Source organism: Chinchilla lanigera, unplaced genomic scaffold, assembly GCF_000276665.1.
Source record: "Chinchilla lanigera isolate Chin_1 unplaced genomic scaffold, ChiLan1.0 scaffold00177, whole genome shotgun sequence".
Taxonomy (NCBI): Eukaryota; Metazoa; Chordata; class Mammalia; order Rodentia; family Chinchillidae; genus Chinchilla; species Chinchilla lanigera.
This window is the reverse complement of record NW_004955578.1, coordinates 984,546-1,007,682: the sequence shown is the minus strand read 5'-3', so window position 1 is coordinate 1,007,682 and position 23,137 is coordinate 984,546. Positions and strand designations below refer to the sequence as shown.

At 53.7% G+C, this 23,137-nt stretch overlaps 1 protein-coding gene across 3 annotated transcripts in view; it reads right to left on the bottom strand.

The window, feature by feature from the left end:
* Window positions 1-3,244: 3,244 nt before the first annotated feature.
* Akt2 (v-akt murine thymoma viral oncogene homolog 2) overlaps window positions 3,245-23,137 on the bottom strand; it is a 54,181-nt gene continuing 34,288 nt past the window's right edge. For all 3 annotated transcript variants that reach the window (XM_005414069.2, XM_005414067.2, XM_005414068.2), the window contains exons 5-14: window positions 14,405-14,558; window positions 13,887-14,018; window positions 11,206-11,271; window positions 9,814-9,882; window positions 8,984-9,106; window positions 7,679-7,807; window positions 7,330-7,544; window positions 6,680-6,767; window positions 6,474-6,576; window positions 3,245-4,815 (exon numbers count right to left, since the gene is read on the bottom strand). In XM_005414069.2, the coding sequence (XP_005414126.1) occupies window positions 4,736-4,815; window positions 6,474-6,576; window positions 6,680-6,767; window positions 7,330-7,544; window positions 7,679-7,807; window positions 8,984-9,106; window positions 9,814-9,882; window positions 11,206-11,271; window positions 13,887-14,018; window positions 14,405-14,558 (1,159 nt within the window). In that variant the 3' untranslated portion in view covers window positions 3,245-4,735. The remainder of the gene's footprint in view (window positions 4,816-6,473; window positions 6,577-6,679; window positions 6,768-7,329; window positions 7,545-7,678; window positions 7,808-8,983; window positions 9,107-9,813; window positions 9,883-11,205; window positions 11,272-13,886; window positions 14,019-14,404; window positions 14,559-23,137) is intronic.

The window sequence follows — 23,137 nt, the reverse complement described above, 5'->3', positions numbered from 1 at the left end:
TGACCCCGGTGACCAGACCCAGGGCACAGAAGACAGTATTCTTATTTTAGGATAGACACGTGTATATGAAGCAGGGAGGGGTACAATAGATACAAAATGTTATGAAATGCAGATTTTGCTAATTAAGGAAACGTCATGAGGAACCTAGGGGAAGGATTTTTTTTTCACACTACTGGGATGAACTCAGGAACTTGACCATGCTGGGCAAGTGCTTTGCCTCTGAGCTACATGCCCAGCCCCATTTTATGTACTTTGTTTACATAAAATTGCTGGGACTTAACAGAAAACTGCAAAATAGTACAGTTCCCGTCTCTCCCACACCCACTGTCCCCTACTAAGCCCTTAGGCATGTCTGTCACCACTGAGGAACCAATTCTCACCGGCTATGCAGTGAAAGCCACGCCCCACCCAGCCTCGATCTTTTCCTGCTGTTTTTCTGTCCCCGGATCCCTGCCGGGGAACTTTCAGTCCCACCTCCTTAGGTCTTGCTTGGCAATGCCAACGTCTCAGGCTTTCCTTGTCTTTAGTGACCCTGACAGTTTCGGGGCGTCCTGCTCAGGAATTCTGCATGCTGTTCCTCAGCTGGGTGTCCCTCAGTGTCACCTTTCCCTTGGCTAGACTCGGGTCGTGGGGTGTTTTGTTTTTTTTTTTTTGGTGGGGCAGGGTCTCGCCATGTAGCCCATGCTGGCCTTGAACTCAGGACGATCCTCCTGCCTCAGCCACCTGAGCACTGGGATTACAGGTGTGCACCACACGCCCGGCGCTGGGGTGGTGTGCTTTGGGAAAGAAGACCACACAGGTCAAGCGCCCTCCTAATAACCTCCCATCAGAGGCAGACACTGTCAACAGGATTTACTGCTGATGCTGACGCAGCACTTGTCAGGTCTCTGAGAACCGACTTCTCTGTTGTGTTCTCTGGAGAAGCCCCCCACCCTGTGCACCCTACACGGGACACTGCTCTTGCCATCACTTTCCAGTACAAACTCATTTATTTCATACTTTGGGGAAAAGTCCACACTGCACAATTTTGTTGCTCGTTTCTTCTTCAGCTTTTGCCACCGGGAGCGCCTCGCCTGCTCCGAGCCCCTCGGGCACAGCCCCACCGGTGGGGAGCCCCAGCTTCACCAATGCGGAGCATGCGCGCCCGCTGAGCCCCACCCCAGCCTTCCAGGGTTGAGCACGCTGCTCCTCTGGGCATTACTGCACGCTCTGGGTTCGCCGTGCTTCCTGCCCCAGTCCTGGAGTCATCTTAGTATCATTTCTCAAAGTCTCCTGCAAGTCTGCAGTTATTTCAAACTTTTTTTTTTTTGTCTTTTTTTGGTTTTTCTGTGGTACCGGGAACCAAACTCACGACCTTGCGCTTGCCAGGCAGGCGCTTTGCTGCTGAGCTAAATCCCCAGCCCATTTCAAACTTTTAAATATGTGAATTGCTGTATTTTTGGCAAACAACCTGACACATATTAAAATCCCAGGATGTAGGCCACCAATGTGAAAGCACAAATGAAGATGGGTCCTTAAGGTTTCTTACAGCACTACTGAGAGCAGAAAACCAAAACAAAACCCCAAAACCCAAGTAAATTCTTCAAGGGGAAGCTGAGTCAGCACCCACCCCTCAGAGCCTGGGAAACAGCTGGAAAGTGTGAGGTAGCAACAGGCACCAGGAGCTCCCCAGAAAGCAGAGGTGAGGCTTAGACAACCTCAGTCCTGCCAGTATGGGCAGGGCAGTACCTGGGAGTAAAGTGACGAATAAAGGAGGAGTCTTTGTTTTGTTTTGTTTTTTTGAGACAGGGTCTCGCTATGCAGTTCAGGCTGACCTTAGATTTACTGATAGCCCAGACTGGTCTCGAACTAACAATGATTCTCCTGCCTCAGCCTCCCGAGTGCTGGGATTGCAGGCGTGCGCCACCACACCCAGCTTGTTTTGTTTGTGAGGCAGGGTCTCACTCACTGTATAGCCCAAGCTGGCCTCGAGTTCACAGCAATCCTCCTGCAGCATCCCGAGTGCTGGGATTAGAGTGCGCTGCCCATACCCAGCGGGAGCAAGCTTTTTAAGCTACCACAGTACAGTGTGTACTCAAGGTCCTGGGGCCTGGGGTGAGTTTCACTTTCTTCCCCATATTTTTACATTTACACACACACACACACACACACACACACACACCCCTACCTCATGAAATTTTGAAAATGGACACTGGAAAAGATCAATGGACTCAAATTTTAATTGGTAAAATTTATTAAAACTCATCACCTTAAACTAAGAAGCACCAGTACATCTAAGGATACATGTCCCACTAAGAGAAGCAGGTGACCGAGTGTGGGACCTGCCTGTGCGGCTTGCGAGGAGGACTAAAAGCATGAGGTAGACTGGAGCGCACCCACACCGGGAGATCCGAGCCACACCGCGACCAAGAAACTGTTCACATCCATCACCCCGGGGCCGGGACTAGAGGGAGAGTGAAGGGCGTTTCTTTACAGGCCTCTGACAGGCACCCTGCCTAAGCACCCACTGGTAATTAGAGACAGTAAGCCCCATACAAAGTCAGAAAAGCCGCCAGCAGCAGCAGCAGCAGCAGCACAGCTGTCTCCACTGCGGCCGGGGCTGCGGCTGATCCTGTGAGCTGGGCTCCACTCTCCCCAACTCACCCAAAGGCGGGGCCTGTGAGGCCCTCGACCCAGTAGGACCTGACATGGATTCAACCGTGCCAGGCGCTCTGTGTGACATGGTCCCCAGGCCTGAGCGTGCAGCCACTGCAGCCAGGTGGCTTGGCTCACTGACTCAGGCATGGAGATGGGGACATAGGGTAGCAGTTCCAGCCCCAGCCAAAGGGGCACAGGGGCCAGAAGAGCAACTCCCAGAGCTAGGAGCAGCCGTAACCCAAAGCTCAGGTGCTCCTGGCCGAGGGTGACCACTGATCCATTAATACACCAGGGCCTGCGGCCTCAAGGCCCTGGTGCGAACGGGCTGTGGCAGGAAAGCCCCACGCATCCACTCAGCTCCAGGGCCTCACCTCCCACCCAGCCCTCGCGCCGCTCTGTCCTGCTCCTCTGGCCAGAGCATCACCTATGACCCTGGAATGGCCTGTATGCCACACCCTGCCCTTGGCCAGGGGAACCTCCCCAACTCCCAGCCATTCCCGAGACCCCCCACCCTCTTCAGCCTGGGCTCAGCACCCGCCTGCCCACCTCCCCTGCTCCCTCCCCTTGGCTCAGCAGGGCCCGAAGAACAGAGCAAGGGAGAGGTGGGTTGGTGCCCAGAGCGGACTCCAGAACCGTGGCAAGGCCGGGCAGGCGGTGGCCGGCAAAAGTGCAGGCTGGCCCCGTTCTGAAATGAGTGTCTTTATTGCTTGTACCGTACAAATATAGGGAATAAGGCCGGTGGGGAGTGGGAAGAATTGTCAGATAAACCACATACACACACAGAAAGGAAAAAAGACCCCCCAGACCCAAGCCACCCTACCCCCACATGCCTTTCTGAGAACTGCCTAGTACAGGAGCTGGGACAGGGAGATCAAAATCACAAAAACTAAATTCCAAACACCCCAGGACATTGAGATTGAGGGGGGGAGGTGAGGGGGCAGGGCAGCAAGGCGCCCACACCCCCAGGGGAATGAAGCGCTCAGGCCGGGGCGGGGCCCGAGCCCACACACACCACGCACACTTGAGGGCTTGGACACGCTGCCCTCACACACGTGCACACGCAGCCACGTGCGTCTGCATCCCAGAGGCGGGGACACCCGCGGCTCCGTCGGCAGCATGCACCTTAAGGCTTCAGAACGCGGCCCTGGATTGGGGGAGGGGGAGGGGCCTGAAACCCTGTTTGCAGAGGCTCCCGCACCGCAGTGTGTACCAGAGACGCCTGCCCTGCTCCCTGCTTGACCCGAGTCCACAGGGCCCAATACTGTCTCTGTGAGAGATGTGTAACAGCTGAGGCTGGTGCCCCTCTGCCCCAGGCAGCAAGAAGGGGCAACCCTAGATCCTACCCTCCAAGGGGCTGGGCCAGGTTTGGGGTCCAGCGGGAGGTAAGGCCTGCTGGACGGAAGCCCTGGTAAGGCACGGGGCTGGGGGCAGGGCGGGCAAGCTGCCCCCAAAAGTTGCTTCTGCTTTACCCACAGGTCAGGAGAGCAGCTGGGGGGAGGGGGGTGGGCATGCCCCCTTCCTGGTTCCCTACAACATAGGTCCAAGGAATCCCAAATCCCTGGTCCCACAGCTCCCAAAGACCCCCTGCCTGTCCCTGGACATTATTGCTTTTTTTGCCCCCAGTGGGGTGGCACTGGGTGGACTGAAGCCCTCGAGCCAGGCCACAGGATACAGAGGGCCGTGGACACTGTCTCCTGGGGCCATCCGGACGCAACCTCCATCCAGAAGCAGCAGTGCAGGCAGCCGCCCGTGAGTGCTCGGCCTGAAATCCACGCCCACCCCGCAGCGCCACACTTTGCCTTCGCTGGGGCTGGTGCTGATTAAAAGCCTGAAGCTCCCCACCCTCCCCCCAGCCCATCCCGGGCAGGAGGCGGACCAGGCAGGAGGGACCGTCCTCCAACACTGCGCTGGGCACAAAGGCGAGGCTGGTGCTGAAGGCTGCGGGGCGCTGGGGGCAGGCAAGGGCTGAAGGAGACTGGGAACCGGGAGGGCGTGAGGGACGGGGACACAAACCAAAAAGGCAAAATAGAAAGTTTTTCTTAAAAAAGCCACCCAGGCGGAGGACAGCGACCATGGGTCCTCTGCAGGCGGAGGCTGCTCACTCGCGGATGCTGGCCGAATAGGAGAACTGGGGGAAGTGCGTCCGCTGGTCCAGCTCCAGTGAGCCCAGGCTGTCATCTGTGGGGTCGGGTGGAGGAAGAGCGGGGTGACCAGCCTGGAGATGGCCAAGGGGGCCCCAACAGACTTCCCAGGGAACACCCCTCGGAAAGGCTGCAGGGGACCACAGGAGCCCTCAGCCAGCAGGGGCTCCCCTGAGAACGGACAGAGAAGGCTTTCCCGAAGGAGCCACCCCCAGCCACAGCCCACTTCCCAGGCCAGCCGCGGGCGGCCTGTCTGGGATGCACCTGCAGCCCCCGGCCTCCCAAAAGTCCCCTTCGTCTCTCCTCCTCCTCCTCCGCACGCCACACCAGGCTCGAGCTTAGGCCTCTCAGCTGAGGGCCTGGCCCGGGCCTGCTCACGCCGTGCTACCTTCCGCACAGAGCCAGAGGACTTTCTCACACCTGGATGCAGCCCTATCGCTCTGCCCAAAACCCTTCCATGGCTCCCCATGCGAAGGGTCCCCACTCAGCCAGCTGTGATGGTGCATGCCTGCAACCCCAGCCCTCCAAGGAAACGCTCCAGTGTGGAGGAGAACGCTGGGGAGGAGGCGCTCCAGTGTGGAGGAGAACGCTGGGGAGGAGGCGAGAGGAAGGAAGGCAAACAGGAAGGGATAGACAGGGAGGGGTAAGAGAAAAAATAGGAAAAAAATGGAAATAAAGCTTTCGTAAACAAGGAGAAGAGGGGTTGAAGGGAGGGGAGTGGGAAAAAAAGAGGATACATCACGTACAGGTATAAATACCCTATAATGAGTATTATCATTATATATCTAAAATCTACCAATAAATATATAATATTAAAAAAATAGGTAAAAAAAAAAAAAAATCCCAGCTCTCTGAGAGGCTGAGGAAGGAAGACAGCAAGTTCAGGCCCCACCTAGACAACTTAGTGACCTAATGAGATTCTGTCTCAAAAATAAAAGGCCAGGGATGTAACTGTGCACAGAAAAAGGAAGGAAGGAAGGAAGGAAGAGGTCCTCATTCCCCGTTGGTCCCTGAGATCCTTTTTTTGGGGGAGAGGGGGTTGTTTTTTTTTCCGGTACCGGGAATCGAACTCACAACCTTGCACTTGCCAGGCAGGCGCTGTGCTTCTGAGCTAAATCCCCAGCCCCAAGATCCTTTTTCAACTGACTCCCACACCCTTTTACCTCCCCGGAGCCCCTCTGCCCTGCTTGCAGACTGTTCCTCGACTGTTCCTCTCCCTACCACTGGCATCCACACGCACTCCCAGGGGTTCGCCCCAGCGGACGTCCCATTTCAGGCACTCCCTCTGCTCTTCCCAGAATCCTTCGATCCTACATAAGCCCTGACCACACTAGGCTGGTCCCCCGACCTGGACTGGGAGGCCCCTGGAGTGCAGGGCCCAGGGCTAGTTTGGTCACTGCTGTCTCCAGTCCCGCTTGGGTGGGTTCAAGGTAAGAACACAGACAGCAGAGGATTCAAAACACTCAATCCAGCCCAACAAGTGGTGTCTCCTGCCAGAGCTCCGTCCCAAGGTCACAGTGCACCATGGTGACCCTCCCCAGGCCCAGCAATAACCACCAGCAAATGACACGATACGCAGATCTTAGGACAAACTCCCCAGATGCAGAGAGGGTGGCCTGCGGGGTCCTACTGGGGATCTGGGTCCACCTTGCCTCCACCCTGCCAGGCCCAGTGGCCTCGTGGCCCAACACTCACAGCGGTCCGGGGGCGTGATTGTGATCGACTGGGCGGTGAACTCGTCATCGAAGTACCTCGTGTCCACCTCAGAAGTGACCTGAGGCTTGAAGGGTGGCAGCAGCTACAGAGGACAGGAGCACATACTCAGGGACCTCAGGGACAGGCCCCCAGCCAGCTCCCCCGTGATCAGCCAGGGCCCCGTGCTGCGGCAGGGGGGGGCTCACCTTCTTCTGTACCACATCCTGCCAGTTGATGCTCAGGAAGAACCTGTGCTCCATGACCTCCTTGGCATCGCTGGGCCCCCCGCCAAGCCTGGGAGACACAACCATCAGAACCCGCCTCCCACAGCGGCCGCGACACTGGGCTTTGGTGTGGCAGGCGTGAGTGTGAGCCTGTGACGTGCAGGCCCCGCACAGCCTTAAGGTTCTGTCCTGACTGCAAACCACCACTTCACAGAGGGGCAAAGAGCTCAAGGGAGGGCACTCCCGGGCCTGGTGTCACGGCGGCGGGACACTGATCAGAACCCATGTGGACTTGGGGCCTGCCCTCACCGACTCCAGAAAAGGAGGTGACAGGGCAGGTTTGGAAAATGACTGATTTGTATCCACGCTCAGCTACATACAACTCAGTGACCCTCGGCCAAGGACAGAGCTGCCCGTTCCTCAATGTCTCCATAAATCACCCGTGCCAAGGGTTGGCCAGGAGTACGAAAGTGCCCTCCAAGTGCCACCTGCAGGGACCACTGGGGGCTGCACGGGGGACAACACGTACTTCGAGCTCACAGGAGCGTTCCTGTAGGAACCTGGCCTCCAGGCTGAGCGACAGTGGCAGCCCACTTGGCACTGGGCTGGGTGGGGGAGACTCCAGCCCTCACCTCTGCTTGGGGTCCTTCTTCAGCAGCCCAGCCAGAAGGGACTTGGCCTCAGGGCCGAGCGTGCGCGGGAAGCGGATCTCCTCCATGAGGATGAGCTCGAAGAGGCGCTCGTGGTCCTGGTTGTAGAAGGGCAGGCGACCACACATCATCTCATACATGACCACGCCCAGCCCCCACCAGTCCACGGCGCGGCCGTAGTCGTTGTCCTCCAACACCTGAGGAGGAAGGGCAGTGAGTGGCCAGGCCCACGCCAGGGGCAGCAGGCGGAGGTGTGAGGGAGGAAGGCAACAGGGCTAAGGGGCCCTCCACCCTTGCCCTATGGGTTCCTGTGCCCCCCAGCCCCGGGCACCTCTGGTGCCAGGTACTCCGGGGTCCCACAGAAGGTTTTCATGGTGGCTCCATCACTGATGCCCTCTTTGCACAGGCCGAAGTCAGTAATCTTGATGTGGCCATCTTTGTCCAGCATGAGGTTTTCCAGCTGCAGGAAAAGTCAGTTTATGAGACGCATGTCTTCCCAGGGCTGTCACTCCAGCCCTGCCCTCTAAGGCCTGTGGCTTGAGGTGTTAGCTGTTATGCCAGGGGCTCCTGGGCATCAGCTTCCCCGGGGCTAGGATGGCCACAGCGCGTACAAAGGGAAATACACACCAGAAGGTTTAAGCATTCGCCCTCTGGAGCTCAGAGGAAAGCCAGAACCACACCGCCCCGTGCTCTGGCCACCGCTTAAGAGAAGACTGCAATTTCTTAAGGCCCAGTGCGACTAAGGGCACTATCCTTCCTGCATGTTATTCTAAGGATTTTTCATTTAATTATGAAACAGACATCAGGAAAGAAAAGAATATAAAACAAATGGACAATGCAGTGGTGCCTTTGTGTAACTTCCAAGTCAAGAAACAACATCAGGAGACCCCTATGTGCCCCTTCCTATTGGACATCTCCTGCCTCAGAAGTGACTTAATTCTTTCTCTTTACAGGTTCTCTCCTTTGTTATGCCGGGGATGGAACCCAGAGCCTCACACATGTGAGGCAAGCACTCCACCACTCAGCCACATCCCCAGCCCCTCCTTCCGTAATTCCAACACTGACGTGTGTAACTGCAAGCAACGCTGGGCCCACCTCATCTCTGCCTTTCCCCGTAACGCCAGCCTGTGAGGTATGGCCACACTGCTGAGTAGCTGTGGTTTGTTCTCTTTCTGCACGTGGAGAAACCACACACATCTGGTCCTTTCTGTGGCGGGGTGTGTGGCCAGTGTCACCGGTACTGCCTGGCCGTGTGCACATGTGCCGAGGCGGACACGGCTATTCTGCTGGGGCGGACACTGCCTTGCTACTTAGTCCCAAAGGGCTCCTACAAGCTGAGTGCACACCTTATCCCAGCACTGCAGGGGCTGAAGCTGGATGGCCGCTGCGAGTCCCAGGGCAGCCTGGACTAGCGAGCTCCAGACCCTGTCTCAAAATACCCAGTCTCAAAAAAAATTTTTTTAAATATACGGCTTGTGCCAGCAGACACTTCCACCAATGGCTGGGATTGTTCACAGGGGATTTGGAAAAGTCCTCAACACAGAACCATGAGGCGGACTCCTTGGTGTGAGGCCCACATGTGCGCCCCAGCCACCCGCCCCGCACTCGCAGCCCCCCTGGTCACGCGCCTGCGCACCTTGATGTCCCGGTATACCACGTCCCGTGAGTGCAAGTACTCCAGAGCCGAGACAATCTCCGCACCGTAAAACCGCGCCCGGTCCTCCGTGAAGACCCGCTCCCGGGACAGGTGGAAGAAGAGCTGCAGGGAGGGTGGGAGGAGGTCAGACGCAGCCCAAGGTGGGGGACTGAGTAGGAGCAGTGGTGAGAAGCGCTCACAGGAAGGAAGAAAGGAGCAGGGGTGAGGAGCGATGCAGCCAGCAGGTACCAGTGAGGACCTGGAGGACGGGACGAAGGGCAGGTGAAGGAGGGAGGGACAGCAGGATCGCGAGGAGAAACACAAGTCATGGGCAGTGACAAGAGACTGTGAGCGAGACCAAATCAAACGCGCGAACAGACGAGCCGGTCCATAAGTCCACCAGCATGCAGAGAGGGGATGAGGGACGAGTGGGGGACAGGGGACGGGGGACACTTATGTGTACAAGGAGGGAGGACACAGAAATCAGAGGGCTGGCAGACTTCAACCCTGTGTGCTTCCTTCAGAGCCTCTGAGCACACCCTTCCGCCCAGTCACCCGGCCACCGCCATGGCCTCGCTCATGCCATTCTGGACCCGTTTAGGGTCCTGAAAACAGCTCCCTCACTAGCTGTGTGAGCCTGGAAAGCCACTTAGCCTCCTGAGTCTCAGTTCCTCCAGCTACAGAACAGAGGTGATACCACCTGCTTTAAAAAGCAGGGCAGGAGGCTAGGCCTTGATTACATCCACCAAGCCTCCCTCCAGCCATTCCATCGAAGGCAGCCCCGCACCCGACAAAGACACGCAGGAAGCCAGGCCAGGACCGCAACTCACCTCCCCACCGTTGGCGTACTCCATCACGAAGCACAGGCGGTCGTGGGTCTGGAAGGCGTACTTCAGTGCCTGCGGAAGGAGGGCAGGACGGCACTGGGGTCAGATGCAGGGAAGTGGGGGCCCTGCCCAGATTCTGCACAGACAGTCCCACTTCCCCAGCCCAGCCAGGAGCCATGGGAGTCCAACAGACAGAGTCGACTCCCAGGCACAGCCGGGGAGAAACTGGAACTATGACTTCTCTTGTTTTATTTTTTCGTCTTTTTGAGATAGGGTCTTGCTATGCAGTTCAGGCTCGCCTTGAGCTCATTTTGTAGCTCAGACTAATCTCGAACTCGCAACGATCCTCCTGCCTCAGCCTCCCAAGTGCTGGGATTATAGGTGTGCACCACCACTCCCGGCCAGACTTCTCTTATTTTAACAATAAAATAGACTAAATATTATCCCTTGCATGTGCACACATGCAAACACACACACGTGCACATGTGATGTATGCTGTGGCTGACCAAGGCACTCAATGGTTCAGGAGCTGACTCCAAAGACAGGATAGACAAGCTGTCAGCCAATGAAGAGTAATTCAGTTCCCAAACGATGCTCTAGGAAGCCCTATAGAGGATTCTTGAAAGATCCCCTGAGGAACCCCATCACACTCTGGAGTACCTTGTACTATCTCTCAGGTACTTTGTTAGATCTCATTTGAATAAATGTTATGACTTAATCGGCTGCCTGAGCAGCAAGTGAACTAAAGAAATGGCACATATAGCTGGGCATGGTGATGCATGCCTGTAACCCCAGCAATCTGGGAGGCAGACGAAAAAGGGTCACAAGTTTGAGCCCAGGCTAGGCAACATAGTAAGTAAGTAAGCAAATAGATAAATAAATAAATGGGCTGAGGATGTAGCTCAGTGCAAGGCTCTGGGTTCAATCTCATTTTAAAAAAAGGCACATCAGCCACCCTCACTCTAGTCACTAAACTGATAGCCGCAGGCCCTGACGGAGACTATGGCCCCAAAGATACCTCTGAAGAGGCATCCACTTGGCCTAGCTTGACAGGAGGCACAACAATGGCACATTATGGAATTTAAAATCAACTCAAAACAAAAATGTCCCCCCACTTGGATGGGCTAAGCACCCCTCACTCACAGAGACAGCAAGCACACTCTCCTGCGGCCCTGTCGGGCAATCTCTCTGGTCCCTTAAGGTGCCTATGTGCAGCCACTGTCTACAAAGGCGATACCACCCCAGTGCTTGGTTCAGGCAACGCGGGGAGGCCAGTTCCCGACCCACACGAGGCCGCGCTCTGGAGCAGCAGGCTTGGGCTCTTTCCCTGAACTCCTTCGCTTCTGGCCTGAAGCGAAGGCCTCCCTCCTGCTTGAGAAGGTGGGTACGACTCACAGTGAGGAAAGGGTGCCTGGTGTTCTGGAGGACCCGACTCTCCGTGACCGTATGAGCAACTTCATCCTGCGGATAGAGCGTGCGAGTGAATGGCCGGGAGCAGCACCACGTCTACCTGCCTCACCACCAGTTTTAACAAAGACAGAGGAACAAGAACTTGGGGAAATGCACTTCCATTATAAAAGCAGAAAGAGTGACGGGAGTATGAGAGGGCCATCTGCAAGCTCTAACTAAATAATGGACTCAGATAAGGGTAATCAGTGGCTTGCTTCAAACCACAAGGTGAAAAGTCAGTGTGGACTGTACAGTGGGAGGATGAGGGCTGCGCCACCAAAACCCAGGCCGACTGTAACGTCCTGCTACAATCTGGATCTTGAACGTCCCCCAAAGGCTCATGTGTGGACGGCCTGGTCCCTAGCCCATGGTGCTACGGATGGGTGATGGAACTTCTAGGAAGTACGGTCCAGTAGCAGCAAGTTGGGTCACTGGGAATGTGCCTTTGCAGGGGCACTGGGGCCCCCACCATGATGTACTGTGCCAGCACAGGTCCAAAGCAAAGGAGCCGAGCCATCATGGCTTGGAATCTCTGAAGCTGCAAGTCAAAATAAACCTTTTGTCCTGACAAGTTGTTTATCTCTGTTTATTTTATCACAATGATGCAAAGCTGTCTAGCACACAGCCCTACAGAGGGAACAAGGAGACATCATGAGACCCCTGAGATGCCACAGAGGATGTGGGAGTGAACAGCTAGAAAGCGTTCTTGCCCACAGAAGGAACTGGATCTGATCAGGGCTGTGGAGCAAAGCAGCACTTCTCAGGGTGTGGTCCTCACTAAGACTGCATCAGCAAGGCCTGGGAACTTGTACAGATGCAAATTCTCAGGCCCCACTCCAGCTCCACTGAGCAGAAACCTGGGGGTGAGGGTGGAGGTGGGGGACAGCCCTGCCTCACAAGCCCGAGTAACTTGAACACAAGCCTAACACCAGGTCTGACCAAGAGCAGGTCCACCAGGAGCGCTGCCAAACCTCAGCCACTTGCAGCTCTCTGCACGCTGCCTCTCCTTTGGGCATGTCTAGCCCTGGGGCGTGTCTAGAGTCATTTTTTATTATCACAACTGGCAGTGCTGCTAAACCCCTCAGGATGGAAAGGACAGCCCCCGCAAAGGGTAAAGAATGGTGTGGTCCAGAATATCAGTGTCCTGAGGCTCACAAGCCTTGCTTAGACCAATCACAGCAGGAACTAAGTTTCTTTTGTTGGATATGCTCACAGCACCACATATTTTTTAAATTTTTTTTTTTTAAATTTTAAAATATTTTTTAAAATCTTGAAAAATAAAAAAATAAAAATCTTCATCCATTATGGCATATTTTTAAAAGTTTGTATAGGTGAAAAGATACACTATTTAAAATATGCCTTAAAATACTCCAGAACCCAGCCAGGCATGGTGGTGCACGCCTGTAATCCCAGCACTCAGAAGGCTGAGGCAGGAGGATTGTTGCAAGTTCAAGGCCAGCCTGGGCTACAAAGTGAGCTCAAGGCCAGCCTGAACTGCATAGCGAGACCCTGTCTCAAAAAAAAAACAACTCAGAACCAATAAAGGGAGGGGAAGGCAGAGCTAATGAAACAGGACTTAATTGCTTTATCAGAATCATTGTTGGGCTGGGGATATAGCTCAGCGGCACAAGGTCCTGAGTTCAATTCCCGGTATTAAAAAAAAAACTCAGAATCATTGCTACATGGCAGTCCATTATATTTTTCTGCTTAAAAATTTGTGTATGTTTAAAATTTGCTACTGCAAAATCTGTTAAATAAGGCAAAAAAGATACAGTTCCACTTATGACTCGGCTTCCAACAGCCTCCCCAGGTCTTTTATCATGGCCAGGGGCCTCCCTCAGCCCTTGACAGCACCTACTGGGTGAGGCCCCTGCATTCTCCACAGCCAGAGGTGCAGTGTGGGACTCGAAGGCGGGCCAGTTCTTCCTGGGCTCAGCTCCCCTTCTCTGACGGGGGACTTAGGGAAAGGGTCCTAGAGGGCCAACAGGGTAAAGAAGGCTATAGCAGCAGAAGGCCGTGGTGACACTGCTCCGGCCCTGCAAGAGCTCCCAAGTATTGGTATGAGCGTACTAGACTGTGGGCCCTGTTAAATCACGAGGGCAGGGGAGTAGCTCAGCGGCAAAGCACGTGACTCTCACGTACACAGCCCTGGGTTCCACGCCCAGCACCACACAAATAAACGAGCCAGGACGTCACTGCTTTGGACGTCACTAGGCCCTAGCGGACCAGACCAAACCAAAATGGAGTCACTCATGCTAAATGCCACATAATCCCAAGGAAACAAAGAGATAGCTAGGCCCCAAGACGGAGCAGTTTTTCCTGAAAACAGGAAAGTCCAGTCTACCTGAGTGTGATAAGGAAGTCTCCTTTGCCTTAACTGCTACAAAGGGTAACAACCTAAAGTAACCTGGTGTTAACCAATCAGACTTTTTCCCTCGTTGCCACCTTACAAAACCCACTGCCTCCCACTGTCCAGTGGCAGCCTTCATTCTGTTGCATAGAATGCAGTCTGCCCCAACTCATGAATCACAAATGAAAGCCAATTACATCTAAAACTAAATTTGTTGTCATTTTGTCTTCTGACAGCCACAAAGAAGCAAGCGCACGGCCGTCCTCAGAGCACTCGCCTTGGCAATGATGACTTCCTTCCGCAGGATCTTCATGGCGTAGTAGCGCCCAGTGGCCTTTTCCCGCACTAGGATGACTTTGCCAAAGGTGCCCTTGCCGAGCAGTTTGAGATAATCAAAGTCATTCATGGTCTGTGGGGCGGAGAGAGAGCAGGGTCAGTCAGTGCTGGCACTTGGCCCATGGGAGGAAGTTTTAACAAAGAAAAAGGAAAACCAAAAGACGCTGTTGCCCTGGCAGAGGCTCGAGTGGGAGGGAGCTTTGGGCAGCAACTGTCCCGAGCGGCCTGCAGGCCCAGGCTCTGCCAGGCACAGGCCTCGGATATAGGGCCTTGGAGCTCTCGATGTGGGAGAGCTGGGAGTTCTACCCAGGTGTCCCCTCGCCCCATGGCACAGAGCAGCCCCTGTGACGACCACCCAGTCCCGCAGGGCACGGTGCAGTTTCCTGCACACTTTAGATGGAACCGAGGGAGACAGGGCCAGCACAGCCACAGCCCCTGGCCACCTGCCCTGGCACTTACCACTTTGGCCCGTGCCTTGCTGACTGCCACTTCCATCTCCTCGGCCGTGGAAGAGTCACTAGGGGAGCCACACTTGTACTCCATGGGATCCTCACCAGGGACGCGCTGCTTGAGGCTGTTGGCGACCATCTGGATGGCCCGCATCCACTCCTCCCTGTGTGGGGACATACTTGAGTCCCTGGCCTCAGGGCTGGGAGGGCTGAAGGTCACCTCCCAGAGGAGCCACAGCCCCGCCCCCTCCAATGGGACAGCAGACACCAAACCCTTCTGGGGGCTTTAGGGAGAAATGCCTGAGCCAGGCAGAGCTGATGGGGCCTGAATGACAACGCACAGGCCTCTGGCATGGGGTGAGGGAAATGGACCAAGATAGGGATCATCCATCTCCTAGGAGAGGCCTGACACGAGGGCCCTTTGAAGCCAGGCAGCACGGAAACGATCAAAAGGGAGGCTGCTTTTGTCAGAACCTCCTGACAGAGCCACCACTGTAAGCCTTGAATGAGGGAGGGCCAGGGCTCCCCTGCACTTCTCCAGAACAAACAGCCAGTTCAAGTTTACAAGTCCACGGCCGGCTCAAGTTTACAAGTCACTGATGTCTGGTAAAGGAAAACCAAGAGTGAAAGAAAGCATCTTTAATGGTTGACACACTGTGTCAACTTGAGAAGTCTAGAAGTTTAATTAAGTGACTTAGGACCGGCCATGGTCCCCTGGTAAACATCCTGCTTTGTAAACACCCTGAGCCTGTGCAAGAGGAAGGCACGGAGATGGTGTGAGCTACACCCATCCACCCACCCGTGGGCAGGTAGCCTGCACACTATATAAGGGAGGAAAAGAGGCTTGCTCTCCCTTTTGCTCTTGTCGCTTTTGCTGTCTTCTGCTGCCCCAAACTGTTGCACTCTACCTCGCCACCCCACCTTGGAGCAGCTGAGCATGGACTGAAACCTCCACAAACTGAGCTAAATAAACCTTGCCTTCCTTAACTTTGGGTATCAGGTATTTTGTCCCCACAACAAGAGAAAGGTAACCAAGACCACATCCAAGAGCCAAAACAGCTGAGACTCTTTAAGGCCAGAGCTGGCCCACAGGGCTCCCTAGAAGGGGCAGAACCTCTGCCAGAGGCACAAGGCCTGTGCACACTCAGGCAGTACAGTGTTTCGAGCTGCTGGGAAAGAATTTTTCTCAATACTTGCAAACTTTCTTTCTTTCTAGTAAGTGCAAATGACCAGAGACAAAAAAGAACAAAAGATGAGGCTGAATGACTGCCTAATAGACAAAAAAGAACAAGATATTAGGCTGAATGACTGCCCCACTTTGCATCTATCCTATAGCAATCTCAGGCAGCTCAACCCAGTGCATCGGAGTGCCTGTGACCGTGCCTGCATCTAAAAAAACATGACTAGTGGGCCGGGGATACAGCTCAGCAGCACAAGCACCTGCCTGGGAAGCACAAGGTCCTGAGTTCAAGTCCCGGTACCAAAAAAAAAAAAAAAAGAAAGAGAAGAAAAGAAAAAAACCATGACTAGTGGGAAAAAGAGAACGTGTTCACTAAGAATGAGACAATTCAAAGAGCGCGTAAGCAGGCAACCTCCCAAATCCTGGTGATTGAAATAAGCCGCAGCGAGCGTGGCCAGCTCTGTCAGGAGCCAAGAACCAAGAGCAGGCCGGGCCCTTCACATGCATCTTCCAGAACCACCCTCGCAGCAAGTGCCGTGGTTCCAGTGCCGGTACTGAGGGCCCTGCCATGGGCCCCAGGGCCCAAGTGGAGAGACACTGCCCACCAGCCTGAGCCTGGCCCACCCTGGCCCACCCTGGCTCCAGGAGCCCTCTGTCCGGGATGGCTTCCCTGGGGCAGCAGGGCCTCTTCTATTCCCCAGTTCTAAGCACAGCTTTCCATGTTTTCACACTGGGAACAGTCGCACCTTGAGCTGGCGTCTGTCATCATTTAGCTGGGCACTGCTATTCCCTGGTATTATATAAAAGCACGCCGTGCAGACGGTGGCACCTCAGACGCACTGGGACACGCCAGCCACGCTTCACACAGGGTGCCTGGGGGACGGCGAGATCCCACAGGAGGCATCTGCGCAGTTGGACTGCACCCCAGCGAGCGGCAGGTCTGGGTGAGGACTTGGCGGACTCAGGACAGCTCACACGGAAATAGGAAGGCGAAGAATGGTGTGGAGTTCTGTACCACCAGAGGCAGAAAATAGACTTTCTGCTCACACCTGCTCACATAAACACCAATATCCTGCAAGGGCAGTCAGGACTTCGGAGCCCTGACCCCCTGCAGGGAGGGGAACTGGGAGCCAGAGGACCGAGGGGGCTTCCACAACGCACACAAAGCACTCACTCTTACTAGCCACCCACTCCTGCCTCCTTACAAAGGAGGAAACTGAGACACAGATTACAAAAACAAATGCAGGAAGAAGCACAGTCGGTGCCCCAAGACTCAGAGCCAGACTCACAAAAGGCCAGTGGCCTCCCCGAGGGCAGGGATGTTGCTGCTCAGCTCTGTGGCCAGCTGAACCAATGGAGGACGGAGCTCAGAGGGGCCCAGGGAGGCACCAGCGGTCCTGCCTTCCCACACGGGCCTCCCTCACACACTGCCCCATCCTGCTTGGTAAGAGAGATGCACGAATCTCACATCGCGCCTCACAGCACAGATGCACCCCGCACTGACTACGCCCATCCCCACCACGCAGATGCTCGGGGCCTCAGCCCACATGTCGGCCCTACAGGGCAGGGATTTGCATCTGCTTTGAATGTCGTGCACTCCCAGTACTATTCGGGGCTCTGAAAGTGTTTAGGTAGTGACCAAGCCAGACAGCCCGGGCCTATGCACAGCGAGGCCAGTTCATGCTCAGGCAGAGTGGGGTTGGGCTCCTTCCTCCCTGACCAGTGTTTCTCAACTGGTGTTAACCCGCACCCCCTTGGAATAAACTGCAGCCTAAAACCCAATCCCTATATTAGTATTTCTGTTTTCCAAAAAAGTCAAGGGGAGGGTAGGAATACATCCCATGATTTGCTTTATCAGTCACAGCTGTCTTAGAAAGTTTAAAATGTCGATTTTCCTAGGCTGGTGGTGCATGCCTATAACCCCAGCGCTCGGGAGGCTGAGGCAGGTGGATTGCCGCAAGACCAAGGCCACCCTGGGCTACATAATGAGTTCAAGGCTAGTCTAAAACTACATAGTGAGACCCTACCTCGAAAAAACCCTAACTAACTAAACAAATAAAAACAAAGTGTTGACTCTGAGTGTTAAGGTGGAGGACTTGAAAAGAAAATCATAGATCTAAGGGAAATATGCAGTCTCACAGAGATTTTGAGACTATGGGGGGGCAGTGCAGGATCACTCCTTCCCCAGCTGGCTCCCCCGCTCCGGGCAGAAAGCTGACACCTCATGAAAGATCTGAAGGACACGGGAGGCCCAGCCCCAGCCCATCCACCTAGAGCCAAGGACACCATCCCAGATGCAGGAGGTGGGCCAGGGGTCACTTGGGCTGTCCTGCAGCCTGACCAGCCACAGGTCCATTCCAAATGGACCAAGGTTGAATGGTTACAGCACTCAGAATCCAGAGTAAAAGCAAGGGCCTCTGTCCAGGACATTCCTCAAGGGTTTGCAACATAATGTCTGGGGCAGAGGGGAGCCCCCACCCTAAGGGGACCCCCAGTCGGAAAGCCCTAGGGAAACCCACCGGCTTTCCAGCTGAAGGACCAGGAAAGAAGTATCAGCGGCGAATGGCCAGCTCCACAGCCACCACCTCATCTGGGTCTCAGGAACATGGCGAGGAGATGCTGTGGAGACTGAGGCCCACAGAGGTAGAGCCACTCGTGGAGTCACACAGGAAGACCAGGCAGAGCTGGAGCTCGCGCCCAGGTCCACTCTGCCCCTCCCTGTCCCCATACCACCTTTTCCCGTGCCAGTGGTCCGGAGGAGCTGTGATTCCTAGACAAGGCTCAAGTGGATAGAGTGAGGATACTCTCAAGAAGGCTCATGGAGCTGGGCATGGTGTTGAATACCTCTAATCCCAGCACTTGGGAGGCTGAGGCAGGAGGACTGCTGCAAGTTCAAGGCCAGCCTGAGCTACAAAGTGAGTTCAAGGCCAGCCTGAACTGTACAGTGAAACCCTATCTCAAAAAGACAAAAAAAAAATGAAGGTTCATGGAGCAAGGGACATCACCACATGGAACCCAGGGCCAAAGTAGAACACCGCCCTTCAGAGCTGTGACATGGACCACTTTCCACAGAGGACATCCCCCAGCAAACACGGCCACCGACACCTCCACCTACACGACAGTCACTGTTGTGCTCTGTATGAATTAATGCCTTTAATCCTCCCAACAGCCCAGGCAGCAGGTACTGTTAATGGGACATCTGCCTACATGCACAGCCAGCAAGCAGAAGACCAGGAACATAAACCCAGGTGTTCCTGTGTCTCCCAGGAGCTCTTCCCCTGCCAGGATACTCACAGCAGCCCTGTCGTCCCTCACCTGGGCTCTGGGGCCACAGAGAGACATTTGAGGGAGCTTTGTTTGCCCAAGCAACACCTGGCAGGGCACAGTCCAGCACACAATGCAGGCTGGGAGTCGGGAGCCAGGCCCGGGCCTCGGCCCCACGGAACACTGCTTTGTGGTCCTGAGCCGGGCCTCCGCCTCCCAGCCTCCATCTGCCTCCCACACAGGCCAGGGCTCGGTGATAAGAGCCCACACTGGAGCTGGTGGCCTGGGTGTGAACCCAGCTCTGTCCTTCCTAACGGCAACGCCGAGGTCCGACGGCTGGCACGTAAAGTGCTACAGTCCTTGGAGGGATTCACCCTGCCAGCCCGCCAGTATCTGCTCAGTGCCTTCTTTGAGTCAGGCCTTGTCCTGCACACTGGCGAGGCAGCAGAGAACATGTCTGAAAGGACAGCAGTGTCCCTTTTAAACTATGGTTTTGCTTTCCATAGTCTCACGTACCTGAAGTCAGTGGTGATCTAAAAATAGAGTGGGAAAATAAATAAATAAATAAATAAATATAAATAAAAATACTGAGTGGAAAATTCAAGAAACAATTGGTCAGTTTTGAGCTGCACGCCACTCTTAGTGTGATGAAACCTCGTGTCATCCTGCTCCGTCCTTGTCGGCTGCTAATCTCTTACTGTGCCTAATTTATAAGTCACATCGTATCCCAAGTGTGTATGTGTAGCTGCAAACACAGCACATGCTGATACTATTCAGTTGCAAGCACCCCTGGGGCTTGGAACACATCCCCCTCGGTTGAGAGGGGACCAGGCAGCCAGCAAGGACCAGGCCCAGACAGGGAAGGTCTCTCTGAGAGGTGACACTTAACCCAGGAGGAACCTGGAAGATGTCACTGGAGCAGGGACCATCCTCAGTGCCTGCAGCAGGCATCTGCGGTGCATCAGCGAGACAGACAATGGAGCCGGTGGTACAGACGGCCGGGGAGGGAAAGGGTCCAGGCAGCGGGAGCGGCAGGGCAAAGGCCCCACAGCAGGAAGAAGTCTGGTGCTTCTGTAGATGGCACAGCAAGTGCCAGCCGCACTGGGGCCAGCAGGAGAGTGGAAACGAGGAGGGCAGGAAGGTGGACAGGAGGGAGTGGGCTACTCAGCTGAGGGATCTCGGGCTTAATCCTTAACACATGAGGCGGTAAAGGTTGCTATGCGGTGGCAACAGCGCCAACTTCTGTGTCAAGCCAGTGGCCACAGGCTGGGGCTGCACCCTGCAGGTGACGGGTGCCGGTGGCACAGGAGACCAGTGCGCAAAGCAGGCCAGCAGTCTTGCGTGCCCACAGACTCCACACTGCAGGCCTTGGAGGCTTCTGTGCGCTCCCTCCCTCGTCTCGTGACGGCAGGGAGCTGAGCCCCGAGAAGGACGGGGCAGGCAGCCGCTCTGCTCCAGAGCCTGGGCCCACAGCGTGCTGCCCTGCCCAGCAGGACCAACGTGCCCGAGGGGGACGTTCAGTGAGGGGGCGGCTGGGTTCTCCCCCACCCAACATGGGAGTACGAGCTGACTGGGTCTGATCACAGGGCTGTTTATGGCTACAGGCATCTGGGGTCCCTCTGCTCAGAAAGTTTCAGCCTGTGTGATAAAGTAAATCACTAGATATATAAGCCTTAAACCGGGATCTGGTTCACATATATAATGGGTTTTAATTACTCTTTTATTCATCCAACAAACATTCACTGACCACTTATTCATGTGCCGGGCACAAATATAATAAATATAAAATACTACACTTGGTAGGTAGATAAGTGCTATGAAGAAAAATATAGCCAGGTAAGGGTAGAGAGTCCTAGTGGTCAGGACAGGATGCTCTGAGGTGACAATTAAGTGGTGGCCTTGAAAAGTTAAGGAGACTGGGTGTGGCAGCCTATGCCTATAAACCGAGTACTCAGGAGGCTGAGACAGGAGGATCGCTGTGAGTTTGAGGTCAGCCTGGGCTACAAAGTGAGTTCGAGGCTAGCCTGCACTGCATAGCAAAACCCTGCCTCAAAACGACAAACAACAAAAAAAAGAAAGAAAGAAAAGTTAAGGAGACAGGCGTAAAGTGTCTGAGAAAGGGGGTCCTAGGCACAGGGAACAGCAAATGCTAGCACCGGAGGCAGGAGTATGCTCCATGTAAAAGGGCAGGACTTGAAAGGCTTGGCGTGACTAAAAGTCACTCAGTTCTGAGCAAAGAAATTCCAACAAATAGATCACATTAAACTGACATACTACTAAGCACTCTTGTCAAAACTATGGGTCTGCGAACTATTTCTATAACGCAAATATTTGGGCTTTGTGTGTCACAGTTTCTGCCACAACTATTACAGCAAAGGAGCGAGGGACAATTCATAACAAAAGGACATGGTCGTTTTACAACACAAATACCAAAACAAAAGCAGGGTTGTATTTTGCCAACCCTGCCGCAGACTGAACTTCCGGTTTAAAGGAAAGAGAGGCACAGGGCACCAGAGCCACAACACCAAAAGGCATTAGGATGAAGTCCAGAATATGAGACAGCCTACAAATCAACTAGTCTGGCTTGTCAAGAATATCAAATGTCTCAGCAGAGAAAGTAGTGGGCAGAAAGACAAAGGGCAAAACTAGATTAAAACAGGCTGGGGCCAGCTATGGTGGTGCATGCTTGTAACCTCAGCACTTGGGAGGCTGAGGCAGGGAACTTGCTGTGACTTTGAGGCTACCTTGGGCTATGTAGTGAGCTCAAGGCCTGGCTGAACTATATAGCAAGACCCTGACTCAAAAAAAAAAAAAAAAAAAAAAATGCTTGCAGCCAGGTGTGGTGGCACAGGCTTACAATCCCAGCACTCGGGAGGCTGAGGCAGGAGGATCTTTGCAAGTTCGAGACCAGCCTGGGTTACAAGGTGAGCTCAAGGTCAGCCTGAATTGCATAGTGAGACCCTGTCTCAAAAAGAAAAAAAAAAAAAAAAAATTCTGGCAAGGCTGTGGAGATAAAGGAACTCTTCTCCACTGCTGGTGGGAATGCAGACTGGTGAAACCACTATGGAAATCAGTGTGGAGACTCCTCAGTAAACTAGGACTAGAGTCCCATTCAATCCAGCTATTCTCCTGCTGGGTATTTTCCCAGAAGAACTGAAAACATCGTATCACAGCAATATATGTGCACCCATGTTTATAGCAGTGCAATTTGTACTAGCTAAATCATGGAAGAAACCCAAACGCCTATCCACTGAGGAATGGATAAAAAAGTTGTGGTATTTTTACATAATGGAATATTACTCAGCTATAAAGAAAGATGATCTCGAGGCTTTTAAAGGAAAATGGACACAACTAGAGACCATACTCATAAGTGAAATAAATCAGACCTGCATGTGTAAACACCGTATTATCTCACTAATGTGAGAACCTGAAAGAGTGAGTAAAATCTAGGAGGTACAACAGACACTGTGAAAGGGAAGGAAACTGCTCAAAAGGAAAGAACAACTGGGATGAGGGAAAAGAGAAAAGAAAGAAGGGGAAAAATATATATATATGTATAGACAAGATAGCTAACGTAGTTGTACTTCTGACTTTGATTGCTCTATTGAAAGGAACAGTTAATGTCTAAGTGTATGATCAATCTTACATGTCTATATTTGTTTATCTGAATATCGAAATTTAGGATATCAATATGTAATACAACAACCATTGTTAATTTCTTATCACCTTGTCTGAGATTCTGTATTGCTTGTATTGTTTTTGGGTTATTTTCTAAATGTATGTGTGTTTATTAAGATGTTTTCATTCTTTTATCTTTTAAAAAAAAAAAAGCAGGCCAAAGAGTTCACATGTACCTTGAATGAATCCTGGTTTTAAAATCAACCCATTTTAAGGCCAGGTATGATGGCACATGCCTGTAATCCCAACATTTGGGAGGCAGAGATATAAGGATCACAAATTCAAGGCCAGGGCCAGCCTAGGCAACTTAGCAAGACCCCGTCTCAAAATTTAAAAAGGGCTGGGAATGCAGCTGAATGAAAGGCTCTGGGCTCAATCTCCACTATAGAAAAAAACAAAACAAAACCATTTTTTGGTCTTTTTTTGAGACAGGGTCTCGCTATGCAGTTCAGGCTGGCCTTGAGCTCACTTTGTAGCCCAGGCTGGTCTCAAACTCGTAACAGTCCTCCTGCCTCAATCTCCCAAGTGCTGGTATTACAGGCTTGCGCCACCACGCCCAGCCACATCAAAACCATTTTGAAGACAACTTGGGAAACTCAAGTACGGCATGGATATAGAAAG